Below are 25,195 nucleotides of genomic sequence, written 5' to 3' on the forward strand. Positions count from 1 at the left end.
GTGTGTGTATGTTGTGTTGTCTCTCTTACATTCCAGAAGGAGGCTCTGAGAGCCATGAAACGCCACCCGTCTTTCTCTGCAGGCTCAATTCCTCCATCCTGGGGCTTCCAGATACTCCCTTCTCTCTATCAGCATTACCAGAAGGTATAGGATTGCTGGCTAATAATGGCACTCAAAATGTAGCCAATATTGCCATTTGACAGTAAAGTCCCTGCAAGTCTGCATGTTGCAATATTATTGTGGCTTATTCACTGACATGCTATGTATGTAACTATGCTTGGATATTGAACTACAGTTGTAGAATACTTTTAGCACTCATGCACGTGGTATGACTTAGTTATAAGTGCAAAAATTGAATGTTGGCTGTAGTATTATTAGGAATTTGTGTGTTGCACATGAAAACAAATAAATAAATTTACTTTATAACTTTTAAATTGAGACATACTCTAATCTATTCAGGCAAGTTTAGGAGAAATTTCTATTTTTAATTTATAAATTTGCAAGTAGGAGCGATTGAAAATATCAAGATCAGAACAATTATATTCATGTTAAGGAGTAATGATGACTGATGGCTGGTGATGGTGGAAAAAAAAAAAAAAAAAAAAGGTGTACAAATAAGGACGGTGAAGTAGTAGATCTCAAGAAGAAAAAATTTGGTTCTGGGAACATTAATAATCTTTCATGTATAAAACGAGGGAAAGTCAGCCACTCACCTACCCCAGATCAATGCATGGAGCACAGTAACATGTAACAGAAAATAGCATTTACAGTGGCTTTTGAGCATTAGCTCCTTTTCTAGCAGTAGTACACACATTCAAACACATCACCGCACAGACACCTGAATGCACACTCCCATGGCCACAGCAACAAGTCTTGCTGTGGCCATGGGAGTGTAGATTTGTATGTCTTTGTGGTTGCGTGCGTATGAATTTCTGTACTATTGCTACAGAAAGAGGTAGTGCTAGAAAGCTTGTGTGAATGCTGTTTTCTATTATGAGTTACTGTGCTCATGCATTGATCTGTTATAGATAAGTGGTTGCCTTTCCCTTATTTTACATATTGATCCATCCAGGAATTTTCATTATTGTTAAAAATATTTCATACATTCCTAAAGATTTATACCACATTCAGTGCATTGTAAGTTGAAGATAGCTATTTTGCAAAGCAATGGAAATTGGAACTTCCACAATGTCATTTCCCTGAGTGCTTTATGGTGTGGTTGATTCCAATATAGTTACAAATATGTTTATTAAAATATTGGAGTCATTACACTTTGGAATACGGCTTCTGTATATTGCGAAAATAATAGTCTGTCTTTCATCATTATGTTTTTGTAGTCCACCCACCATGTTCAATTATCATGTTTAAAGAAATTCAGCATGGAGACCATAGATACTAGGAATATTCCAGTCGAGGTATGAAGTCTCCTACGTTCCTTCAAGATCAGTGTGGACTGAGTCAAGTCATACATTAACAGCCAGAAGCAGACACTCCAGGCCATTTCAGTAACAACAAATTATGTCTAGTACTAACCTGCTCACACTGGTAGTTATGGGACTTACTTCTGGATTACTTTCTATATGTACACAAATATTAGGCAAAAGTACTCCTCCTCTTATAGAGCTCAGAAACTGTTTTTATTTAATACCTTAAAAAAAGGTTCTATGTAACTTTACAAAGATCACTGTCTATTTATTATCATGAATTATGTGGTATTTCCATCCCTGATTCCAAATAGGTTCACTGTAGTCAGATAATAAGTACCCAGTCCTTCATAAACTGAAAATCCTCCCACTGTCTCACTTACAATGCCATTCATGCCACAAAGAGCATCACATTACATTTAAAAATAGTGATAGTTACATTCATAGAAGCATTATTTTGTACAACATGTTGCTATGTTTTGAACAGATTCTCAATAAACATGTGCAATGACTTCTTGTTCTGTTGTGGACAAAATTGACAGTTGTTGTTGTTGTTGTGGTCTTCAGTCCTGAGACTGGTTTGATGCAGCTCTCCATGCTACTCTATCCTGTGCAAGCTTCTTCATCTCCCAGTACCTACTGCAACCTACATCCTTCTGAATCTGCTTAGTGTATTCATCTCTTGGTCTCCCTCTACGATTTTTACCCTCCACGCTGCCCTCCAATGCTAAATTTGTGATCCCTTGATGCCTCAAAACATGTCCTACCAACCGATCCCTTCTTCTAGTCAAGTTGTGCCACAAACTTCTCTTCTCCCCAATCCTATTCAATACCTCCTCATTAGTTACGTGATCTACCCACCTTACCTTCAGCATTCTTCTGTAGCACCACATTTCGAAAGCTTCTATTCTCTTCTTGTCCAAACTAGTTATCGTCCATGTTTCACTTCCATACATGGCTACACTCCATACAAATACTTTCAGAAACGACTTCCTGACACTTAAATCTATACTCGATGTTAACAAATTTCTCTTCTTCAGAAATGATTTCCTTGCCATTGCCAGTCTACATTTTATATCCTCCCTACTTCGACCATCATCAGTTATTTTACTCCCTAAATAGCAAAACTCCTTTACTACTTTAAGTGTCTCATTTCCTAATCTAATTCCCTCAGCATCACCCGATTTAATTTGACTACATTCCATTATCCTCGTTTTGCTTTTGTTGATGTTCATCTTATATCCTCCTTTCAAGACACTGTCCATTCCATTCAACTGCTCTTCCAAGTCCTTTGCTGTCTCTGACAGAATTACAATGTCATCGGCGAACCTCAAAGTTTTTACTTCTTCTCCATGAATTTTAATACCTACTCCGAATTTTTCTTTTGTTTCCTTTACTGCTTGCTCAATATACAGATTGAATAACATCGGGGAGAGGGTACAACCCTGTCTCACTCCTTTCCCAACCACTGCTTCCCTTTCATGCCCCTCAACTCTTATAACTGCCATCTGGTTTCTGTACAAATTGTAAATAGCCTTTCGCTCCCTGTATTTTACCCCTGCCACCTTCAGAATTTGAAAGAGACTATTCCAATCAATATTGTCAAAAGCTTTCTCTAAGTCTACAAACGCTAGAAATGTAGGTTTGCCTTTTCTTAATCTTTCTTCTAAGATAAGTCGTAAGGTTAGTATTGCCTCACGTGATCCAACATTTCTACGGAATCCAAACTGATCTTCCCCGAGGTCCGCTTCTACCAGTTTTTCCATTCGTCTGTAAAGAATTCGCGTTAGTATTTTGCAGCTGTGACTTATTAAACTGATAGTTCGGTAATTTTCACATCTGTCAACACCTGCTTTCTTTGGGATTGGAATTATTATATTCTTCTTGAAGTCTGATGGTATTTCGCCTGTCTCATACATCTTGCTCACCAGATGGTAGAGTTTTGTCATGACTGGCTCTCCCAAGGCCATCAGTAGTTCTAATGGAATGTTGTCTACTCCCGGAGCCTTGTTTTGACTCAGGTCTTTCAGTGCTCTGTCAAACTCTTCACGCAGTATCTTATCTCCCATGTCATCTTCATCTACATCCTCTTCCATTTCCATAATATTGTCCTCAAGTACATCGCCCTTGTATAAACCCTCTATATACTCCTTCCACCTTTCTGCCTTCCCTTCTTTGCTTAGAACTGGGTTGCCATCTGAGTTCTTGATATTCATACAAGTGGTTCTCTTTTCTCCAAAGGTCTCTTTAATTTTCCTGTAGGCAGTATCTATCTTACCCCTAGTGAGACAAGCCTCTACATCCTTACATTTGTCCTCTAGCCATCCCTGCTTAGCCATTTTGCACTTCTGTCGATCTCATTTTTGAGACGTTTGTATTCCTTTTTGCCTGCTTCATTTACTGCATTTTTATATTTTCTCCTTTCATCAGTTAAATTCAATATTTCTTCTGTTACCCAAGGATTTCTATTAGCCCTTGTCTTGACAGTATTTGATGAAAATACATGGGTTCTAAAGGTTCTAAAGAGGCGATTGTGCATATTTCATGCACTGCACAGACAAAAACTGTCATCGTCGCAAATTTCTCTAGTACTTGCGCTCCCTATAAGGTTCATGTCATCTCATTACCCAAAAAGGTAAATCCTTTTTATGAAGTACTGAAGTATCTTTTCTCTATTTATCATTTACTTTCTGCACAAAAAACCTTCAAATATTTCACAATAAAATATTCCAGTTAGAGGCTATTTTTCAAGAGTTGTGTTATTGTCTAGTAGTATCAGAAAGTGAATAAAATACTGCATGATTTTGCTAATTTTTCAGAAAGTATATTCTCCTCTTCCATCAACCAACAAAGTATATCATGATCTTGATGTCTCCTCTATGGAGAGCCCCTGCCCCTCCCCCCCCCCCCCCCCCCCCCTTCCTCTCCATAACACATACTCCAGGGCACTTTAACAAATTCAGTGCACTCTGTTTACATGGGTGGTACCTTGCACTGGCTACCTTCTACCTGCCCACAGAGAGCAATACAATATTAGTCCCATATTATCGCTTTCAATGTGAGTTGTAAAGCTGCACTGAGGGAAAATCCCTTATCCTGATTAATGACATTTCTGTTGCTTGCTTTATATATTGGCCCACAATTGTACTGCCAAGCAGACAATCAAAGCCTTTTTATGTGCTCTTGTCCCAAATTGTGCTCATCTAGAGGAGATTTGTCTTCCCACCAGAGCTCTGCATACTTGTTCAGTGTAAAATTGTGAGAAACAGTGCTGTCTCTTCCAACATATGGTTTGCCACAGTGGCAAGGAATACAATACTACAGAAGTGGAAATGCTTGCATTATCTTTCACACTCCCCAGAAGATTTCTTATTTATTTTTTGTTGGTGATAAGTTGATTGCTACCCTTTCCTTTATTTTTCAGATCCCCCTCCATTACTGATGTTTTGTGCTGGATTTGAACTTTTGAAATCGACACAGCTGATTTCCTTCCCCAGTTTAAAACTGTTCTTGTCTCTATTTTGGGAAAGATAATTTTATATTCTTTTTCTTTGCTCTTGTTCCCACATCTGGCTGCCTTCAGTGCCCTTACAATACCTTATTTTCTGTATCCATTAGAGGTATGAATTTTCAGCTAGTTACACTCCTTCAGGAAGTACCATCATCACATTTAGTGCTTGCTCTGTGCACTGTTATCATCATTAAAGACAAACTGTTGTCCCTGGATGCTGGCAACTAGTTACTGAAAGATAAAGGACTATGAATAGGTATCATGGAAATATAATATTGCTTTGTACCACATTCTGTCAGAGCCCCCACCAGAATGGTCATTCTTGGTCATTCTTTGGAGCTTTTTTTTTTTTTGGAAAAAAAAAGACGAGCAGTTGGGGGGGTGGGGGGGGAGGGGGGGGGGGGGACAATACTGAGTCTGCCTCTAACCACCTGTAAAAATAAGAGGTCTTCTGCACTACAGTCAACCAGGAGCTAGATTAATTTGGAGTTCATTGTGTTCTTACAAATGAGATAAATCAGACATAAGACAGACATGGCACTGTGCATGGCTATGTTAGATTGAACATAAACAAAACAAAGACATCAGCAAGAAAACAAGTCTGCACTAATTGAGCACTTTTAAGATAAAAGCATACAATGAATTGTGAAAATATGTTCATTGTCAGTTTGGCAGTTACTTTCTGGGAAGGTGTAATTAAGAAAGCAATTAAAGTATAAATGTAAGTCTAATCTTGTTAATCAAATAAGGAAGGTAACCTTAGTCCAGCTTGGTAGTCTACTCAGAAGCAGTAATGCTGGAGTGTCTTTATTCAGCACCTCATGGGTTAGTAGGTGTAAGCTCCACCCTAATAAACAAGCAGTGGTGAGATCATTAAATTTTACAGGATTTAACACTATGACATATTCAATAACTACACAATATGCATTATAATGCACAAGCACTGCCCCAGAAGACTATGCTTCTGAAACACATCAGACTCACTGCAGACAGACTCACTGCAGATTGATGTTATTAGTAATTCAAGATGATTTCACTTCACTGACATGCCATGTGAATCTTCTCGTTGAGTTCAGTAACCATAGACTTACAGTACTGTCATTCACTTGTGAAATTTGTTTTCAACAATCCATCTAAGTTTGAGAGTAATAGAGGTATTCACAAGTTCAACACTAGAAGGAAAAATGATCTATATTACCCTTCAATGAATCTAACTTTGGCACAGAAAGGGCTGAATTATACAGCTATCAAGTTCTTTGACAATATACCCATGGAAATAAAAGGTCTGACAGACAACAGTAATGTTTTAAAAAGCAAATTAAAGAGCTTTCTACTTAACAACTCCTTATGTAGCATATAGAAACTCTTAAGTGGAGATAGTCAGTTAAAAAAGACATGTAAATGGTCAGCATGTGGCCATATAAATATTATTTTCTTAGTTTTTGTTTAGTTGTATACAAGTGTTATATGTTTATTCTGTTGACACATCCATATCATCAATTTTTATCAAGAATTTGATCCATGGGATAAGTAACTAACAACTCATGTACGTCTGGCAATGAAATTGACAATACTTCCTTTGAAAGATCAGAGAGATTAAACAATCAATACCTGTAGTCACTGTCTTCAGCTGCACTGACGATGTCTGAGCAAATTGTAATAAGATAGATGGTTTTTATTTGATGTGTACTTATGCCAGCACACATGGTCATTACTCCAAAACTTCTGTGTATATCTCATACCATAAACGAGTTTATTCAGTTACTATATCTGTGTAGTGGAGACAATAGATTTCAGGAGCTTGAGTGGTGTTGGTGCATCACTATTTTAGACATATAACTCACTGAGGTAAGAGTCTATACAGTAAATAATTACTTTTTCTCCTTTGTTAAGGAGTATTTCTTGAAATGGATCATAGTGGGTGCAGCTTGTGTTTCCATAATGGGGAAACCTGCAACACCTATCGATCAGAAATACACAGATCACAAAAATTTTTGCATCACCTTGGTTCCAAGAGTTCTGGTACTTGTACATAAAATTTGAATAGAGATCAACATAAACATCGTTTACACCCTTTTTATTGCTCATGAAAACCACACACTGCATGTTGTACCACTATATAGCGAGACCTTCAGAGGAGGTGGCCCAGATCGCTGTACACACTGGTACCTCTAATACCCAGTAGCACGTCCTCTTGCATTGATGTGTGCCTGTATTTGTCATGGTATTCCATCCACAAGTTCATCAAGGCACTGTTGGTCCAGATCGTCCCATTCCTCAACGGTTATTCGGCGTAGATCCCTCCGTGTGGTTGTTGGGTCACATCATCCATAAACAGCCCTTTTCAGTCTATCCCAGGCATCTTCAATAGGGATCATGTCTGGAGAACATGCTGGCCACTCTAGTTAAGCAATGTCATTATCCTGAAGGAAGTCATTCACAAGATCGGGACACGAATTGTTGTTCATGAAAATGAATGCCTCAACAATATGCTGCCGATATGGTTGCACTATCAGTCAGAGGATGGCATTCATGTATCGTAAAGCCATTATGGCACCTTACATTACCACCAGCAGCATATGTCGGCCCCACATAATGCCACCCTGAAACGTCAGGGAACCTCCACCTTGCTGCAATCGCTGAACCGTGTGTCTAAGGCATTCATCCTGACCGGGTTGCCTCCAAACACATCTCCGACAATTGTCTGGTTGAAGGCATATGCAACACTCATCGGTGAAGAGAACATGATGCCAATCCTGAGCAGTCCATTCGGCATGTTGTTGGGCCCATCTGTACCGCATTGCATGGTGTTGTGATTGCAAAGGTGGACCTTGCCATGAACATTGGGAGTGAAGTTGCACATCATGCAGCCTATTTTGCACAGTTTGAGTCATAACACGACATCCTGTGGCTGCATGAAAAACATTATTCAACATGGTGGTGTTGCTGTCAGGGTTCCTCCGAGCCATAATCCGTAGGTAGTGGTCAACCACTGCAGTAGTAGCCGTTGGGCAGCTTGAGCAAGACAGGTCGTCGACAGTTCCTGTCTCTCTCTGTACCTCCTCCATGTCCAAACATCATCACTGCGGTTCATTCTGAGATGCCTGAACATGTCTCTTGTTGAGAGTCCTTCCTGGCACAAAGTAACAGTGCTGACGCAATCGAACCATGGTATTGACCGTCTAGGCATGGTTGAACTACAGACAACACGAGCTGTGTATCTCCTTTCTGATGGAATGACTGGAACTGATCAGCTGTCAGACCCCTTCCCTCTAATAAGCGCTGCTCATGCATGGTTGTTTACATCTTTGGGGCAGGTTTAGTGACATATCTGAACAGTGAAAGGGACCGTGTCTGTGATGCAACATCCACGGTCAGCATCTGTCTTCAGGAGTTCAGGAAACTGGGGTGATGTGAAACTTTTTTTGATGTGTGTAGAATTTAGGCTAAGCTTCAGATCAGTTTGTCACAACCACTGAGATCTCAGGATTGGGGGGGGGGGGGGGGGGGCAGTCGGCAAAGGGTTCAGCCAAAAGTTAACATACTTTATTTTCCTTCTGTTTCATAATCATAGGTAGCCTATTTATCTAACACCATCACATTTCCCAACACTTTATTGCAACAAATAGTAGTGAAAGTCATTTTTGGAAAGATCTTTAATGCTGTGTATGTTAGCTTTTCTGCATGGTTCATACTTTTCATGTTTTCAATTCTAAGCCTGAAATGCTTGAAGTTTCGTGGTGTGTTCAGTCTGCAACATTTATAAATTGAAACCATGACATTTCTGTGATGTCATGGGTCTTGTGCTGTGATTGTGATTTTTGGATGAATAAATAAATAACCAATTGCAGTCAAGTCAGACATTGACATAGCAAACAACATTGAAATTAGCTGTTGCATATTCCCTGGCATGGTAACACAGTGGAACAAACTCACTTTTGAGAGATAGAGATAGAGATAGGGAGAAGGCTCCTGTATGAAAACACAAAAGTGAATAAAACATTTCCAGAGAAAACAGGACACAAACCATTTCTCCATCACAAAGGTAGTCTGTGTGCTTGTGATGGAGACCTGATGTGGGATGGTTACACTGAAGAGGCTGAGCCTTCTTGAAGTCCACAAGAACTGTACTCTTTAGAAGCCGCATCCATAAACCTCTCCTTCATGGAGCTAAGTTGCATTTCGATGTACAGTCTGTTAGAAAAACATCACTTGATATTGGATATAAGGTTTTAGTTGACTGTCATTCCATGAATTCATGTCAGAGATATCTGAAATGCTTCCTCATAATTTAAATTCTGTGATCCATTATTGAGAAATGTATTTTAATATATATTTTGGGATGACTCCACCACAGAGCCTTTAATTATGAGCCACTCCTGGATCACAATATTTATATAGGTCTTTGAACAATAGCATGTGGTGTTGATTTTGCACTAACATAAAATTACTTGAGCCTCACTTTCCCAATTCCGTGATAGCTATTTACATAAAATTTAATTTAACAGCAACTTCATACAATAATGATCTTTCATGTATATATCACCTAAGTTTTCAGTATTCTAACACATTCATCATTACAATTGTTAGTTACTATTACAGGTAACAGGTGTCAGTTTTGCTACATGCTGCATCTACTTTATTTAAACTACTTCAGTGATTTGAATATTAGTGATCAGCCTGTTGCTTACTTACTTGTACTTCCTGAACTCTTAAAACATATACATCTCTTATTCCGAACACATCAGTAATTTACAATTAAGTTTCTATTATTTTTTCTATTTCCCTTCCTTTTTATATATATATACTGTAAAACTGATGTCATAATTGTGATTCAGTGTAGGAAGTAGGTGAAAGATAATTGTTCTTATAAAAATAGAAAAGTTCACTAGAAATGTTTAAAAAATTTAGTCAAGGTGTTGACACGAACTAAATAATGCCTTATTCTGTGTTTCTGAATGCTACTGTTATCACATTTCAGCTTGGAAAACATATTTTGCATAAATTTATGTATACTAAGAAATATTCCTCCCCTTCACAATGCTCCCACTCTGGCAACTACAAAACAGAAATTCAATGATAGGCTAAATGTAAGCTAACTACTATGTTGTTAGTGGGGTCAATCTCTGCTTGTGAACTGAAATCCAATCACATTGTACAAATGTGCATTGATATACAGTGCAAAATATTTTAAAATGTAACACATGTTACAAAAGAAAGCTGCTATTTAAGAATTTGTCTTTGTAGATGCTGAAAATATCACAAGGGCCAAAATTGCAATAATGAAATAAAAACATTTACAGCTTAAATTGAAAATCACATCATTCAGAAAAAACATATTATCTTTTTACTACTTCTACAATAATAATAATAATAATAATCCAGAGCGAATTTTCAGTCAGCAGTTGAGTGTGTGCTGATTTGAAGCTTTGTGGCGGAGTAAAACTGTGCACCAGACCGGGACTTGAACCTGTGACCTTTGCTTTTGTGGGTAAATGGTCTACCAACTGAGATATCCAAGCACCATCCATGATCTGTGCTCACAGCTTTACTTCCATCAGTACCTCATCTCCTACCTATATAACTCCACTTAAGTTCTCCACACAGAACTAGCACTCCTGAAAGAAAGGAGAGCACTTGCCACTGAAAGTTAAAGGCCCCAGGTTTGAGCTCCAGTGCAGAACATAGTTTTATTCTGCCTGTTGGGAACTTTCAAATAATAATAATAATAATAATAATAGTAATAAAGTTCCAGCACTCAGACATTCTCTGTGATTTTAGAAAAAGCAGATTAAAATTTTACAACCAATAGAATGAAATGAAAAATATAGCTGACTACTGAATAGTTGAATACTGAAACCAGTAGTAAAGCAAAAGCACTGACCTCAAAATGGATTGGAAAAATAAAAAAAAAAAAAAAAAAAAAAAATGAAACTTCATAGCAGATTGAAACTGTGTGCTGGAGAAAGACTCAAACTTGTGACCTACTGCCTTGTGCAGGGAAGTGCTCTACCAATTGAGCTACCAACGCATGACTCTTGACCTATTCTCACAGCTTTACTTCCACCAGTACTTTACAGAAGTTCTTCTACGAACCTTGCAGAATTAGTACTCATGCAGTACTAGTACTAATTGTGCAAGGTTTTCTGAAGTTTGGAAGGCAGAAGATGATGTACCGGCAGAAGCAAACCAGAGCTTGGGTAGCTAAGTCAGTAGAACACTTGCTTGTGAAAGGCAGTAGGTCCCGAGTTTGAATCTCAATCTGGCACACAGTTTTAATCTGCTAAGCATGTGAACCACATTATAGAATAAAGTAGTTAAGTATGAATTTTAACTTTGTCTGGGATTCTTTGTGTTTAAGGAAGCTTATGACTCAGTTCCCAACAAATATTTCCTAACTGCTCCAGAGAAACAAGCATTAATTCAACTGTTAGTATACTGAAGATTATAGACACCAATGTTACAGTGTCCATAAATTCATCAGAATACTGGGAAGTTCATGCTAGGAGCACATTAAAATTATTTCTAGCAGTCCAGGAGGAAGACTTCAGATTTTTAATTTGAGAAAATGAAGACAGAATACATCTTACTGTATATTCTGGTCTTCTTATAGTGAAAATAAAATTCAACGACCAAGGAAGAACTTAATATGGCAATTTCGAAAAGTAGGGCTGAAAATCAATTAAGGAGATTAATCAGTTAATAAGACTATAGTACTGTATAGTCAACAGGTTGAAAAGAATGTAGTACAAGTTAATGATGAACTCTTGAAGTGATGAACTTTTGTATTTAGAGCAGTTTAAGAAAATAGTTATATAGTCAGCTAAAGAAGGAAACAAAAGTAAAAATGGCCTGGCATACTTTTTGTAAACAAAGTGTAAAGCTTCAGTGTGCTTCAGATAGAAAGTTTACAATGTTGTCTGAATTGTGGAGACAAATCACAACGAAAGATGAAAATAAATATTATTACAGAGGAAGGCCAACCAAGGTTTTTCATTTCTTTGTACAGTCCTAAATGGCTCATTTGCTCCAAAATAAAATAAAGCTCCAGCCTCTAATTCCATCATTCAACATTTTGGGTTAAATTACTAATTTAATCTTCAGTATACTATTCTGGTTTCCCCAGAGGCCACGATCACTGCCCCTCCCCCTTCCCCCTGCGCCACCACCGCAGCCGCCTCAAGCATCCTGTTGCCCAGTGCTGACCACAACTTGCTGGATCTTCATCTATTCTAGATCAGCCTGCTTACCATTGCCTCACTGACTTCATCAGCGTAAAAGCACTCCAGTGCAGCATCAGTGGTGTTCAAAGTGTTCCTGTTTTCAAATTTTCATTTTGCTTTCTTTCTTTCTTTTTCTTCAAAATATTTCTGAATAGGTTTGTTTAATTTGCCATAGTATCATGTTCCTTTTATCTTTCCTTGAAACTGTCACCTTCTCTTTAACAGCTGCTTTGTTCCATTTGAGATTTTCCTTCCATTTGATTTCTTTTGTATTTTTGCAATATGTTTCAATGTCTACATAAGTATCTTTTGTATATCTAAAAACAAAGATGATGTGTCTTACCAAATGAAAGTGCTGGCAGGTCGATAGACACACAAACAAACACAAACATACACACAAAATTCAAGCTTTCGCAACAAACTGTAGCCTCATCAGGAAAGAGGGAAGGAGAGGGAAAGACGAAAGGATGTGGGTTTTAAGGGAGAGGGTAAGGAGTCATTCCAATCCCGGGAGCAGAAAGACTTACCATAGGGGGAAAAAAGGACGGGTATACACTCGCGCGCACACACACACACATATCCATCCACACATATACAGACACAAGCAGACATATTTAAAGACAAAGAGTTTGGGCAGAGATGTCCGTTGAGGCAGAAGTGCAGAGGCAAAGATGTTGTTGAATGACAGGTGAGGTATGAGTGGCGGCAACTTGAAATTAACGGAGATTGGGGCCTGGTGGATAACGGGAAGAGAGGATATATTGAAGAGCAAGTTCCCATCTCCGGAGTTCGGATAGGTTGGTGTAACACTGTGCCAAGATGTGCTGGCCGTGCACCAAGGCATGTTTAGCCACAGGGTGATCCTCATTACCAACAAACACTGTCTGCCTGTGTCCATTCATGCGAATGGACAGTTTGTTGCTGGTCATTCCCACATACAATGCGTCACAGTGTAGGCGGGTCAGTTGGCAGATCACGTGGGTGCTTTCACACGTGGCTCTGCCTTTGATCGTGTACACCTTCCGGATTACAGGACTGGAGTAGGTGGTGGTAGGAGGGTACATGGGACATGTTTTACACCGGGGGCAGTTACAAGGGTAGGAGCCAGAGGGTAGGGAAGGTGGTTTGGGGATTTCATAGGGATGAACTAAGAGGTTACGAAGGTTAGGTGGACGGCGGAAAGACACTCTTGGTGGAGTGGGGAGGATTTCATGAAGGATGGATCTCATTTCAGGGCAGGATTTGAAGAAGTCGTATCCCTGCTGGAGAGCCACATTCAGAATCTGATCCAGTCCCGGAAAGTATCCTGTCACAAGTGAGGCACTTTTGTGGTTCTTCTGTGGGAGGTTCTGGGTTTGAGAGGATGAGGAAGTGGCTCTGGTTATTTGCTTCTGTACCAGGTCGGGAGGGTAGTTGCGGGATGCGAAAGCTGTTGTCAGGTTGTTGGTGTAATGCTTCAGGGATTCCGGACTGGAGCAGATTCGCTTGCCATGAAGACCTAGGCTGTAGGGAAGGGACCGTTTAATGTGGAATGGGTGGCAGCTGTCGTAATGGAGGTACTGTTGCTTGTTGGTGGGTCTGATGTGGACGGACATGTGAAGCTGGCCATTGGACAGGTGGAGGTCAACATCAAGAAAAGTGGCATGGGATTTGGAGTAGGACCAGGTGAATCTGATGGAACCAAAGGAGTTGAGGTTGGAGAGGAAATTCTGGAGTTCTTCTTCACTGTGAGTCCAGATCATGAAGATGTCATCAATAAATTTATTGATGACATCTTCATGATCTGATCATCAATAAATTTATTGATCACATCTTCATGATCTGGACTCACAGTGAAGAAGAACTCCAGAATTTCCTCTCCAACCTCAACTCCTTTGGTTCCATCAGATTCACCTGGTCCTACTCCAAATCCCATGCCACTTTCCTTGATGTTGACCTCCACCTGTCCAATGGCCAGCTTCACACGTCCGTCCACATCAAACCCACCAACAAGCAACAGTACCTCCATTACGACAGCTGCCACCCATTCCACATCAAACGGTCTCTTCTCTACAGCCTAGGTCTTCATGGCAAACGAATCTGCTCCAGTCCGGAATCCCTGAAGCATTACACCAACAACCTGACAACAGCTTTCGCATCCTGCAACTACCCTCCCGACCTGGTACAGAAGCAAATAACCAGAGCCACTTCCTCATCCTCTCAAACCCAGAACCTCCCACAGAAGAACCACAAAAGTGCCCCACTTGTGGCAGGATACTTTCCGGGACTGGATCAGATTCTGAATGTGGCTCTCCAGCAGGGATACGACTTCCTCAAATCCTGCCCTGAAATGAGATCCATCCTTCATGAAATCCTCCCCACTCCACCAAGAGTGTCTTTCTGCCGTCGACCTAACATTCGTAACCTCTTAGTTCATCCCTATGAAATCCCCAAACCACCTTCCCTACCCTCTGGCTCCTACCCTTGTAACCGCCCCCGGTGTAAAACCTGACCCATGCACCCTCCCACCACCACCTACTCCAGTCCTGTGACCCGGAAGGTGTACACGATCAAAGGCAGAGCCACGTGTAAAAACACCCACGTGATCTGCCAACTGACCTGCCTACACTGTGATGCATTCTATGTGGGAATTACCAGCAAGAAACTGTCCATTCGCATGAATGGACACAGGCAGACAGTGTTTGTTGGTAATGAGGATCACCCTGTGGCTAAACATACCTTGGTGCATGGCCAGCACATCTTGGCACAGTGTTACACCATCCGGATTATCTGGATACTTCCCACTAACACCAACCTATCCAAACTCCGGAGATGGGAACTTGCTCTTCAATATATCCTCTCTTCCCGTTATCCACCAGGCCTCAATCTCCGTTAATTTCAAGTTGCCGCCACTCATACCTCACCTGTCATTCAACAACATCTTTGCCTCTGCACTTCTGCCTCGACCGACATCTCTGCCCAAACCCTTTGTCTTTAAATATGTCTGCTTGTGTCTGTATATGTGTGGATGAATATGTGTGTGTGTGCGCGCGAGTGTATACCCGTCCTTTTTTCCCCCTATGGTAAGTCTTTCCGCTCCCGGGATTGGAATGACTCCTTACCCTCTCCCTTAAAACCCACATCCTTTCGTCTTTCCCTCTCCTTCCCTCTTTCCTGATGAGGCAACAGTTTGTTGCGAAAGCTTGAATTTTGTGTGTCTGTCGACCTGCCAGCACTTTCATTTGGTAAGTCACATCATCTTTGTTTTTAGATATATTTTTCCTATGTGGAATGTTTCCCTCTATTATAACTATCTTTTGTGTATGTTGACCTTGCTGTATAATATAATCTGCTATACCTTCCTATTGTTAGAGAAATGATCATAATCTAGAATCAAACACAGTTAAAGTGCTTAACAATTTGCACTAATTTCAATAATGCTGTGCAGGAGTGGTTCACAGGGCAATACAAGAATCAGGTTTTTCCATTCATTCAGAAAGCTTGTAGGCTGATATAAATGTTGCAAGAGACATTATAAATCAACTGAGCAATATACTGTTCATTAGTATAGAGTTTATACAGATAAAGCTCCAAATTACATAAAAGTTACAGTGAATAAGCAGTGACGATACCTGTAGTCGAGTCGGCATAAGATGGCCCGTGACAGTTAGTAGTGCTGTTGCCCGCTTGCAGCTGTGTGGTGCTAATGGCTAAAGGCAAAAATATAATTGTTCATATAGCTGTGACAACAATGAAGTGTTGCCACAGAGACACTTACAAAATCACATTACATGATTGGTTGAGGTAGGCATGCAAAGCTGCTGAGCGCAGCCCACAATAATGTCAGGGATCTTCTTTGTACACTGACTTGACTAGAGTTGTTATATTCTTTCTGCAGTGCATGATGGGACTGGTGACTGGGTGGGGGTAAGGAGGAGGCTGGGGCAGGGAGGGGGAGGAATAGTATGGTGGTGGTGGCAGACAGTGAAGTGCTGCAAGTTAGACAGAGGGCAGGAGAGTGGAGAGGAGGGGGGTGGTGGGGGTGAAGGTAGTGGAAAAGGAAAGAAATAAAAAGACTGGATGTGATGGTGGATTGATGGCTGTGTAGTGCTGGAATGGGAACATGGAAGGGGCTGGATGGGTGGGAGCAGTGACTAATGAAGATTGAGGCCAGGAGGGGTATGTTCTCACCTGTGCATTTCAGAAAAGTTGATGTTGGTGAGAAGGATCCATATGGCATAGGCTGTGAAGCTGTCATTGAAATGAAGGAGATCATGTTTGGTAGCATGTTCAGCAACAGGGTGGTTCACTTGTTTCTTGGTGAAGGATATCATGTTTGGTAGCGTGTTCAGCTGTCTGATACATGAATGGACACTGACAAACTGAGGCCAAGGAACAAGTGGGAAATGAAGGCTGTCATTTAGAATTCCACTTCTGTACATAGGAAACTACACTCAGATCTTGTAAAAATGCTGCAAATTTTAACGGTGCTTCCCACTCCATGAAGGAAGATAAAGCCTTTTCTTTCATGTTGGGCTTCAAAAACATATCAAAGCTATTGTTGGTACCAACCATGAGATACAAATAGCACCCAATTATGTTCTATGCACAACTGCCAACAACTTCCTCCTCTGCATCTCAGACTGGAATATATAGTATTCCTTTCTGACATGCAGCTTTTTATTTTAGTGGATCATCAGCCAGCTATAGTAACTGTTATGTAAACTGAAGGGGAAGGGGGAGAAAGCAAAGAAAAGGGAAGGAACTAATGTCAGCTGCATTAGGACTTTGTGTAGAATCAGCAGCAATGAGTGAATATATGTGCCAGACTGGGACTCAAACCTGGGAACTACCACTTACAAGGCAGTTGCATTAAACACTGCACTACCCAGACACAGTGTTTATCGCAAATGCACAGACTATCTTGGCATGCTCCCTGTCCAACTCACATTCCCACCTAATGCCACCTATCTACAGTCCTCATCAATGTCTTCCATGCTCACTAGTTTTAGATTCCTGCTGGAGATCAAACATAAATGTGCATCAGCACTGAAGGTAGTGGATTCATTCCCATCAAAGCGAATTAATTATAAGAATGTGTGGTGTCTGTTCTTTCAGGTATGTCCTGCCTACTAAGCAGGAGATATCAGGTCCAAGTCCCAGTCCAGCACACAATTTAACTTACAACTGCTGATTCCACACAGAGTCCTTATGCAGCTGATACCATTAGCTCCTTCCCTTCCCTTCCCTTCCCTTCCCTTTCCTTTCCTTTCCTTTCCTTTCCTTTCCTTTCTTCTTCCCCTCCTCCTTCAATTTACAAAATATGTATTACAGCTGCAGATCTAAAGTGACATGTCCGAAAGAACAGACACTATTATGAAAAAACAGACACCACACATTCATATAAGTCTCAGTAACTGCCAAGACTGTCTCGTTGTATCGTCCCAGGTCCTACAATATGATAAGTGCTTTAGCAGAGGCAAGTCACATTGGCTCAGACTTATTACTGGCAACAACATACTAGTAATTATTTATTAGGTTTGTGTAACTATTTAACAGATAATCAGCATTTATTGCATAACTACTTAATAGTTAATTAGCATTTATATACTAATAAATGTGCAAGCAGTAAGTGCTTCTGCTAAGAATCTGAATTTAACTATTAAGCCTCTTAAAGCCTACTATATTTGCTATCTTGGTGACTTTAATTTTGTGCGTAAATGATACTAATGACAGCAGTAGATAGCTGTGCTAAACTGGATATCACTGATTGTAATCATGCTTTCAAGCTCCAATATTACTGCTACTGCTTTCATCAGATATAAGAGAAGTGCTTAAGTGATTATTACATAGCTCCAGTATTCGTAATATAATTTTGAGTTTGTTGTAGTTTAAACCTTGTTACTGTACAATTGAAAAAGAAATAAACTTATTGTAACCATTATAATGACAATTTCAGAATGCTGTAACACTTAAACAACAAAAATATATACATATGTTTCAACAACAGGTCTACTAAAAATGTTTTGTATCATACTAAGATCCAGGGTAGGTGACATAAAATTCAGTTTCCTCTAGCAACTACCACAACTTCTTAGAAATGCTAAAAAGGCTAGAATAAAATATGAGATATTCAAACGGTTGTGAAAATGCTCTAGTAAATTTAACATCTTAATTGTAAACTGACTAGAAATGATTGACTGCAAAAATACATCTATATTACTGCCAAAAGGTGTTTTTATTTTACCATATGTATTTTGTTTTATTGATTTAAAAAATCATCAGTAGTGTGGAATTAAACATATTCACAATATTGTTTTTATAGTATTTATAAAAAGAGCGTCTTTTATAAGCTACTGAAGTGTGTTTTGATGTACTGCTTTTTCGACTTACTACCAGAAGCGTGGTTTGCATGCACATTTCTCAGCTATTACTGCCATTTTCTCTGGTCTGTTTGGCCTGTTTTCAGTCTCACCTGCAGCTCATGAAAAGAAGTGTTTTATGATCTACAGCCAGATCAAAATTAAAAATATTTTTGATTCTGAACCACTAACCTTATTTTTAAAACAATAAAAAAGAATATGTATGGAAAAATAAATACAAATTTTAGTAATTAGAGGGACAAATTTAAAATTCGTTAAGTAATTATACATGTACTGTACACATCACGACTAGACAAATGAAGAATTTAAGTGCTTAGTAACTGAAGTGATTCTTTAAAAAAATTCTGTTTTGCTTCTGATAAAAAAGTGTAGGTGTCATGATTAAAGGATGAGGGAAACATATGGTATAAACTACTTTACCTCCTGAATCTAACTGCTATCATTTTACATATAGACTGCAGTCTACATCAAAAAGTGACATAGCATTTACTAGAGGCATTCAAGAGACTGTTAGCATTTATTCCATTATACACTGATAACATCAGTTGGGATTTTTCTTCCCCTTTTTGTGAATTACTGGAGTCATACTGAGCTGACTTTTCTGTGCCATAATAACAGCAAATCAAGAAAAGGTCACACAAAAACTTGTAAATGTTTAATCATAATGTGTAGGCTTTCACAGCCAGCATCTTCATTAATTAAAACTTTCGGGCTAAGAGGCTGTGGTTGAACAGTAGGAATTCTTTCTCCTGGCATTTTGTTGCCATCTGTGGGCAGCATCATGTTCATCTTTGTGCTTCAGACTACGAATTAAGCAATGAATGGCACTTGTTAAATTTCAAAAGTCATATGTCCATAAGTCTGCAATTTCACAGAAGTTGATAAAGAAAATGGTGCTGCCTATTAACCAATTTACATGAAGATCCTGATATGTATTACAATAATTTCAAAATTAATAATTTTGCAATATTAATACTACAATATCCTGAGCTATGTGTGCTATGTAGCTATCTCATGCTGCTGTAATGACTTTTAATCAGGAGGTATTCAGTTTGCACAAAGGTGAAGGAAGAAACTATCACCAGCATTATTAGGTCAGGTTGTGGATTAATATTCCTGATTACCAGATGGGATATCAAAGTCCTGAGTTAAATCCCAGACCTTCTTAGAACTCATAAAACTGGTGATGATAACAAACCTGTTGAATGACAACATTAAAGTTGCTGACCCCTTTTAACTGTCAATTTGCCATTACCAGGTTTCACTATCTTCATTCCCTTTTTTTACTCACAAAGTTCTTCCTGAGGAAAAATAAAAGCACTGCATTGCAAAATCGTTTACTGACACACCACCCACAGTGTGTGGATTTAAGTAATCGTCCTCTGCCCACCCTCTCATCCTCTCGTGAAGAATGGACTCAGAAAGAAATGAGAACAACACAACAGAAACAAAGTTACCAACACAGGTAAACAATATAATTACATGGCAGTAAATTAATTTATAGTTAATTTCAGAATCTAATACCTCTAGAAAGTAACATTTTTCTGACTCCAAATTGCACAATTTTAACAGCCCTTTGTCTGTGCCCGAAGTGGGTTACTACTATACCTACATATAGTTGTCCCCTTTTCCATTCACACCTGTGCACATTATCCAGCAATGAGATGGAGTCACCATATCTAGTTCAACAAACTAAAGAATAATTTTCTTTATGTACTACTGGGTTTCTACTGTCCATCTCCTTACCTCCTTACTCAGTCTAGATGTGTCACTTCCTCTCTTGCTGTGTTCTTGACACCTTCACAATATGTTCATTTTCTCATAACAACTTTTTGAGTTCCACTCTTGAAAGCAATTACATATAAAACATACCCAGTCACTTACCTTTTGTTTGCCACTTGTTAGTACAAATATATGCTTTGTATTTTTAAATATACTGTAATGTTTTGGGATTTTCATAGGCTGAGGTGACACCATGGGTGAGCAGTAAACATAATATGGGAATGGCATTCAACCGCACAACTTGGAATGACATTCGACGTTGTGCTGAGTTTTTCTGCATCTACGATGACTACAACTGGGACTGGAGTTTGCAACATATTTCACAGGGCTGCATGGCACACAAGTTGTATGCAATGGTTATGAAAGGGCCTCGTGTATTTCACATTGGAGAATGGTAAGATCAGTTTTCATATCATTATATAAAAATTTCGTTGTTGCACCCACAAGACAATTTAAAATGAATATAATGATTATAAATGGCTATAAATATTTCATATTTAGCAATAAATTGATAAGAATTACACAGAATGTAAAAGAAAGCTCCAAATACCATCGTACTGAACTGAAGGCCAGCACACACACAGTAATGCATAAGTGAAAAACTTCATGTCGTTGAAAGTGACTGTGTCAGATCATTTACAGAAGATATTCTGTGCATTAGAATATAGCAATTGTCATTCTGTCATGATAGTGCAGAGAAGATTTTGTCAGTGATGGAACGCTTAATTTTTTAACTTCCATTTACATTCTCTGTATTTCTAATGGATGTATTACTATGTCTTAAATAGTTATAGCTATTTTTAACCTCTGTATTCATTTTGAATTGCTCCATATATTTATATTTTTTATGCATGAGATATGACATACAACATATATCTAACATAACAGGACCTTAAAGTTCAACTAACTCAAAGTGTTAAAGATAGCCACTGTTCTTCCGTAGTTGTCAGGAAATCCATTAGTGACAAATAATACTACGCATCTTGTTGTAGGAGCTACAGTTACCCACATCTAAAGTCACTTATGTGCTAACCATTCATGAAATAGTGAAGACAAAACTCAAACATTGATGTGAGTAAAGACCAAGAGCTGTGGACTGCATATACAGGTTTAGACATGAATTAGTGTCACACATTGAACTGTGTTGTTCTTCCATGTTCCAGTCCAAGAAATGGCAATTCAACAATAATTTTGTAGGATCAAGAAATGTGAAAGAAACTTCTCAATGTTGCTAAGCACCTGCAGAAGCTAAAGCTTGGAGGAAAAAGCACCAAGACTGCAGGACTGATGCATGCTCTCTCTCTCTCTCTCTCTCTCTCTCTCTCTCTCTCTCTCTCTCTCGCTAAAATCTGTAAACTTGGATATATTTTCACCTTTCTGTTAAATTACAGAAAGTAATTCCTCTGACAAGAGTTATATTATGTCTCCTGTCACAATTAGTAGCTGTAAAGGAACACTGCATATACAGTCAGTGTGGCATTACAGGAACTTCATCAGACAGCTGCAAATGACAGTCCCACACCAATTTGATAGATAATTATGTGTAATATGTCTTCTGTGATGCCACTGTATGGAATAACTGCCAAGCCAGCACGTATCACAATATGTTGTGTACTGTCATTGTCGTCCCACCTTGAAGATGCCTGATGCCCAACTGTACCAGTTTACATGAACAAACAGTAACAAAAACTTCCAAATAGCTTGCAGTTTTAAAATTCTTAACTATACTTTGATTAAAATTACTTTGTACTTGACATGGTAGGGGCCAGCCACCATCCAGTCACAGTTCTTTCTCAAGTGCCATGCACTCACTGTGTCACTGTTTTGAAGGTTGCATACAGTGTCTTGTGAAGCATGGCTGGTTCCATGAGGCAACACTGCCCCCTGCAGTTGCAATACGTCCATCACAGAGTAATTTTAATTGGAGTATACCAAAAAATACTTTCAAGTGTGACAGTCACAATTCATCAGCTAGGTATACATTGGATAATGTTGTGACTTGGCAAGACAGCCAAGCCACTATGATGGGTAGCCGAAAAGCACGCGTTAAAGCTCACGCAGGCTGGCGTGAGGTCTGGAACAGTTATAGGAGTTTATAGTAGGAAGAAAAGTACGTAGCTTCTGGAATACTTAACTTTAATCCATAATTGGTGAACATCGGTCTGACGGTACATGCATCACAAGATAAACAGCAAATGATAACGGCGCCTTGCTAGGTCGCAGCAAATGACGCAGCTGAAGGCTATGCTAACTATCGTCTCGGCAAATGAGAGCGTAATTTGTCAGTGAACCATCTCTAGCAAAGTCGGCTGTACAACTGGGCGAGTGCTAGGAAGTCTCTCTAGACCTGCCGTGTGGCGGCACTCGGTCTGCAATCACTGACAGTGGCGACACGCGGGTCCGACGTATACTAGCGGATCGCGGCTGATTTAAAGGCTACCACCTAGCAAGTGTGGTGTCTGGCGGTGACACCACAGATAACATATCACTTTAACACAGTGAGTGGAAGGACTGAGCCAGAGAATGTCAAAGGTTCTGTGACAAGATAGGCTGCAACTTCCTGGATTTGTGCATAGGGCTCAGAACTGTAGGGTCCCCCTAAATGGGTCAGGTGTGCACTATACAACAGGGGCTGCTACTTGGGCAGCTGACTGCGTGTGGGGTGCACACAAGGGTTTTTTTAGATTAGCTGACTCTCCATCCAATCCAGATAATGATAGCTGTAGGAAACCCAGAAGTATCAGTGTAAGATTGAAAGAAATGTCTTCCACAGGTGAGAGTATTAAAATCTTAATGGTTAACTGCCGAAGCATTCATAACAAAGTGCCAGAGTTCAAAGCACTCCCAAAAAGCAGTGATGCTCACATAATACAAGGTACACAAAGCTGGTTGAAATCTGAAATTGATAACAGTGAGACTTCTGGGGTAGACAAGAAATGTAGATCCACTGAGGTATAAACTGACGCTGCATGTGAGATTGTTTGAGCAAGACTCAGTATCAGGGTGGACATAAAATAGTAATTGGATCTTTCTATCACCCACCAGACTCGTCTCCTGATGCAACCAAAAACTTCAGAGAAAACCTCAGTTCACTTGTATGTAAGTTTCCCAATCATACTGTAATCATTGGTGGACACTTTAATCATCCAGCTATTAACTGGGAAAATTACAGTTTTGTTAGCAGTGCATGTGATAAGACATCCAGTGAAACATTACTAAATGCCTTCTCTGAAAACTACCAAGAACAGATAGTTATAAACCCCACTCATGATGGAAATATATTGTATCTAATGGCAGCAAATAGACATGACCTCTTTAGGATGTCTACATCAAAACTGCTATCAGTGACCATGCCTTGGCTCTGGCAACAGTGAATACCAAATTACAAAGAACAACTAATACAAGCAGAAAGCTATATCTGCTCAGTAAACTAGTTTAAAAAATCAGTAGTGTCATTTCTCAATGAGGAATTTGAAACTTTCAGCACAGGGCAGGAGCATGCAGAGAAATTATTGCCTGGATTTAAAAGAATAGTTGACTATGCACTGGATAGATACATACCCAGTAGGACAGTTTGTAAAGGGAGGGATTGTCCGTAGCACACAGTCACTGTAAAGAAACTTGTACAAAAAACTGTGCCCAGTTCTTGAAAAAGGAGCACAGGTGACATCCGTCTACAAGAAGGATAGTAGAAGTGATCCACAAAACTACTGTCCAACATCATTGACATTGATTTGTTGTAGAATCTTAGAACATATTCTGAGCTCAAACATAATGAGGTACCTTGAACAAAATGAGCTCTGACATGCCAGCCAACATGGATTCTGGAAACATCAGTCATGTGAGACCCAACTCGCACTTTTCTCACCTAACATACTTAAATCTTTGTATCAAGACAGGAAGATGCAGTATTTCATGATTTGTGAAAAGCATTTGACTCAGTATCAAACTTACACTTATTGTCAAAAGTATGGTCGTACGCAGTATTGAGCAAAATTTGCAATTTTATTAAGGACTTTTTGATAGGGAGGACGCAGCTTGTTATTCTTGATGGGGGTCCATGTATCACAGAGGAGTAACTTCAGGTGTGCCCCAGGGAAGTATTTTGGGACCCTCGCTGTTCATGTTGTATGTAGATGACCTTGTACACAATATTAATAATAACCTCAGATGTTCTGCAGATGATGCAGTTATCTATGATTAAATACTGTCTGTATAGGCTGCATAAATATTCAGTCAGATCTTGATAAGATTTCAAACTGGTGCAAAGATTGGGAACTTGCTTTAAATGTTAAAAATGTAAAATTGTGCACTTCATAAAACAAAACAATGTAATATCCTATGACTATAATATCAATGAGTCCTTGTGGGTCTTGTCCACCTCATACAAATACCTGGGTGTAACACTTCATAGGGATATGAAATAGAATGATCACATAGGCTCAGTTGTGAGTAAAGCAGGTGATGGACTTCAGTTTATTGGTAGAATACTGGGGAAATGCAAATAGTCTACAAAGAAGATTGCTTACAAATAACTCATGCAAATAGTTCTAGAATATTGCTCAAGTGTGCACATCCCATACCAAATAGGACTAACAGGGTATTTTGAACATATACAGAGAAGGGCAGTACAAATGGTCACAGGTTTGTCTGATCCATGGGAAACTGTCACAGAGATACTGAAGGAACTGAATTAGTAAATAGATGTAAACTATCCTGCAAAAGTCTATTAACAAAGTTTCAAGAACCATCATTAAATAATGACTCTAGGAGTATACTTCATCACCTTATGTATTGCTCACATAGGGATCGTGTGGATAAGATTAGAATCATTACTGTATGTAGAGAGGCATCCAAACGATCATTATTTTTGTTCTCCATTCATGAATGGAA

General features: G+C 39.2%; 1 protein-coding gene across 2 annotated transcripts in view; it reads left to right on the plus strand.

The window, feature by feature from the left end:
- The window catches only part of LOC124614033 (alpha-1,6-mannosyl-glycoprotein 2-beta-N-acetylglucosaminyltransferase), a 444,765-nt gene that overhangs the window by 416,291 nt on the left and 3,279 nt on the right, over positions 1-25,195 (plus strand). The window contains exons 7-8 of one of the 2 annotated variants that reach the window (XM_047142857.1): positions 37-144; positions 20,482-20,696. In XM_047142857.1, the coding sequence (XP_046998813.1) occupies positions 37-144; positions 20,482-20,696 (323 nt within the window). The remainder of the gene's footprint in view (positions 1-36; positions 145-20,481; positions 20,697-25,195) is intronic. The other variant, XM_047142858.1, reaches the window with a different exon arrangement.

This window comes from Schistocerca americana, chromosome 4 (assembly GCF_021461395.2).
Source record: "Schistocerca americana isolate TAMUIC-IGC-003095 chromosome 4, iqSchAmer2.1, whole genome shotgun sequence".
Lineage (NCBI taxonomy): Eukaryota > Metazoa > Arthropoda > Insecta > Orthoptera > Acrididae > Schistocerca > Schistocerca americana.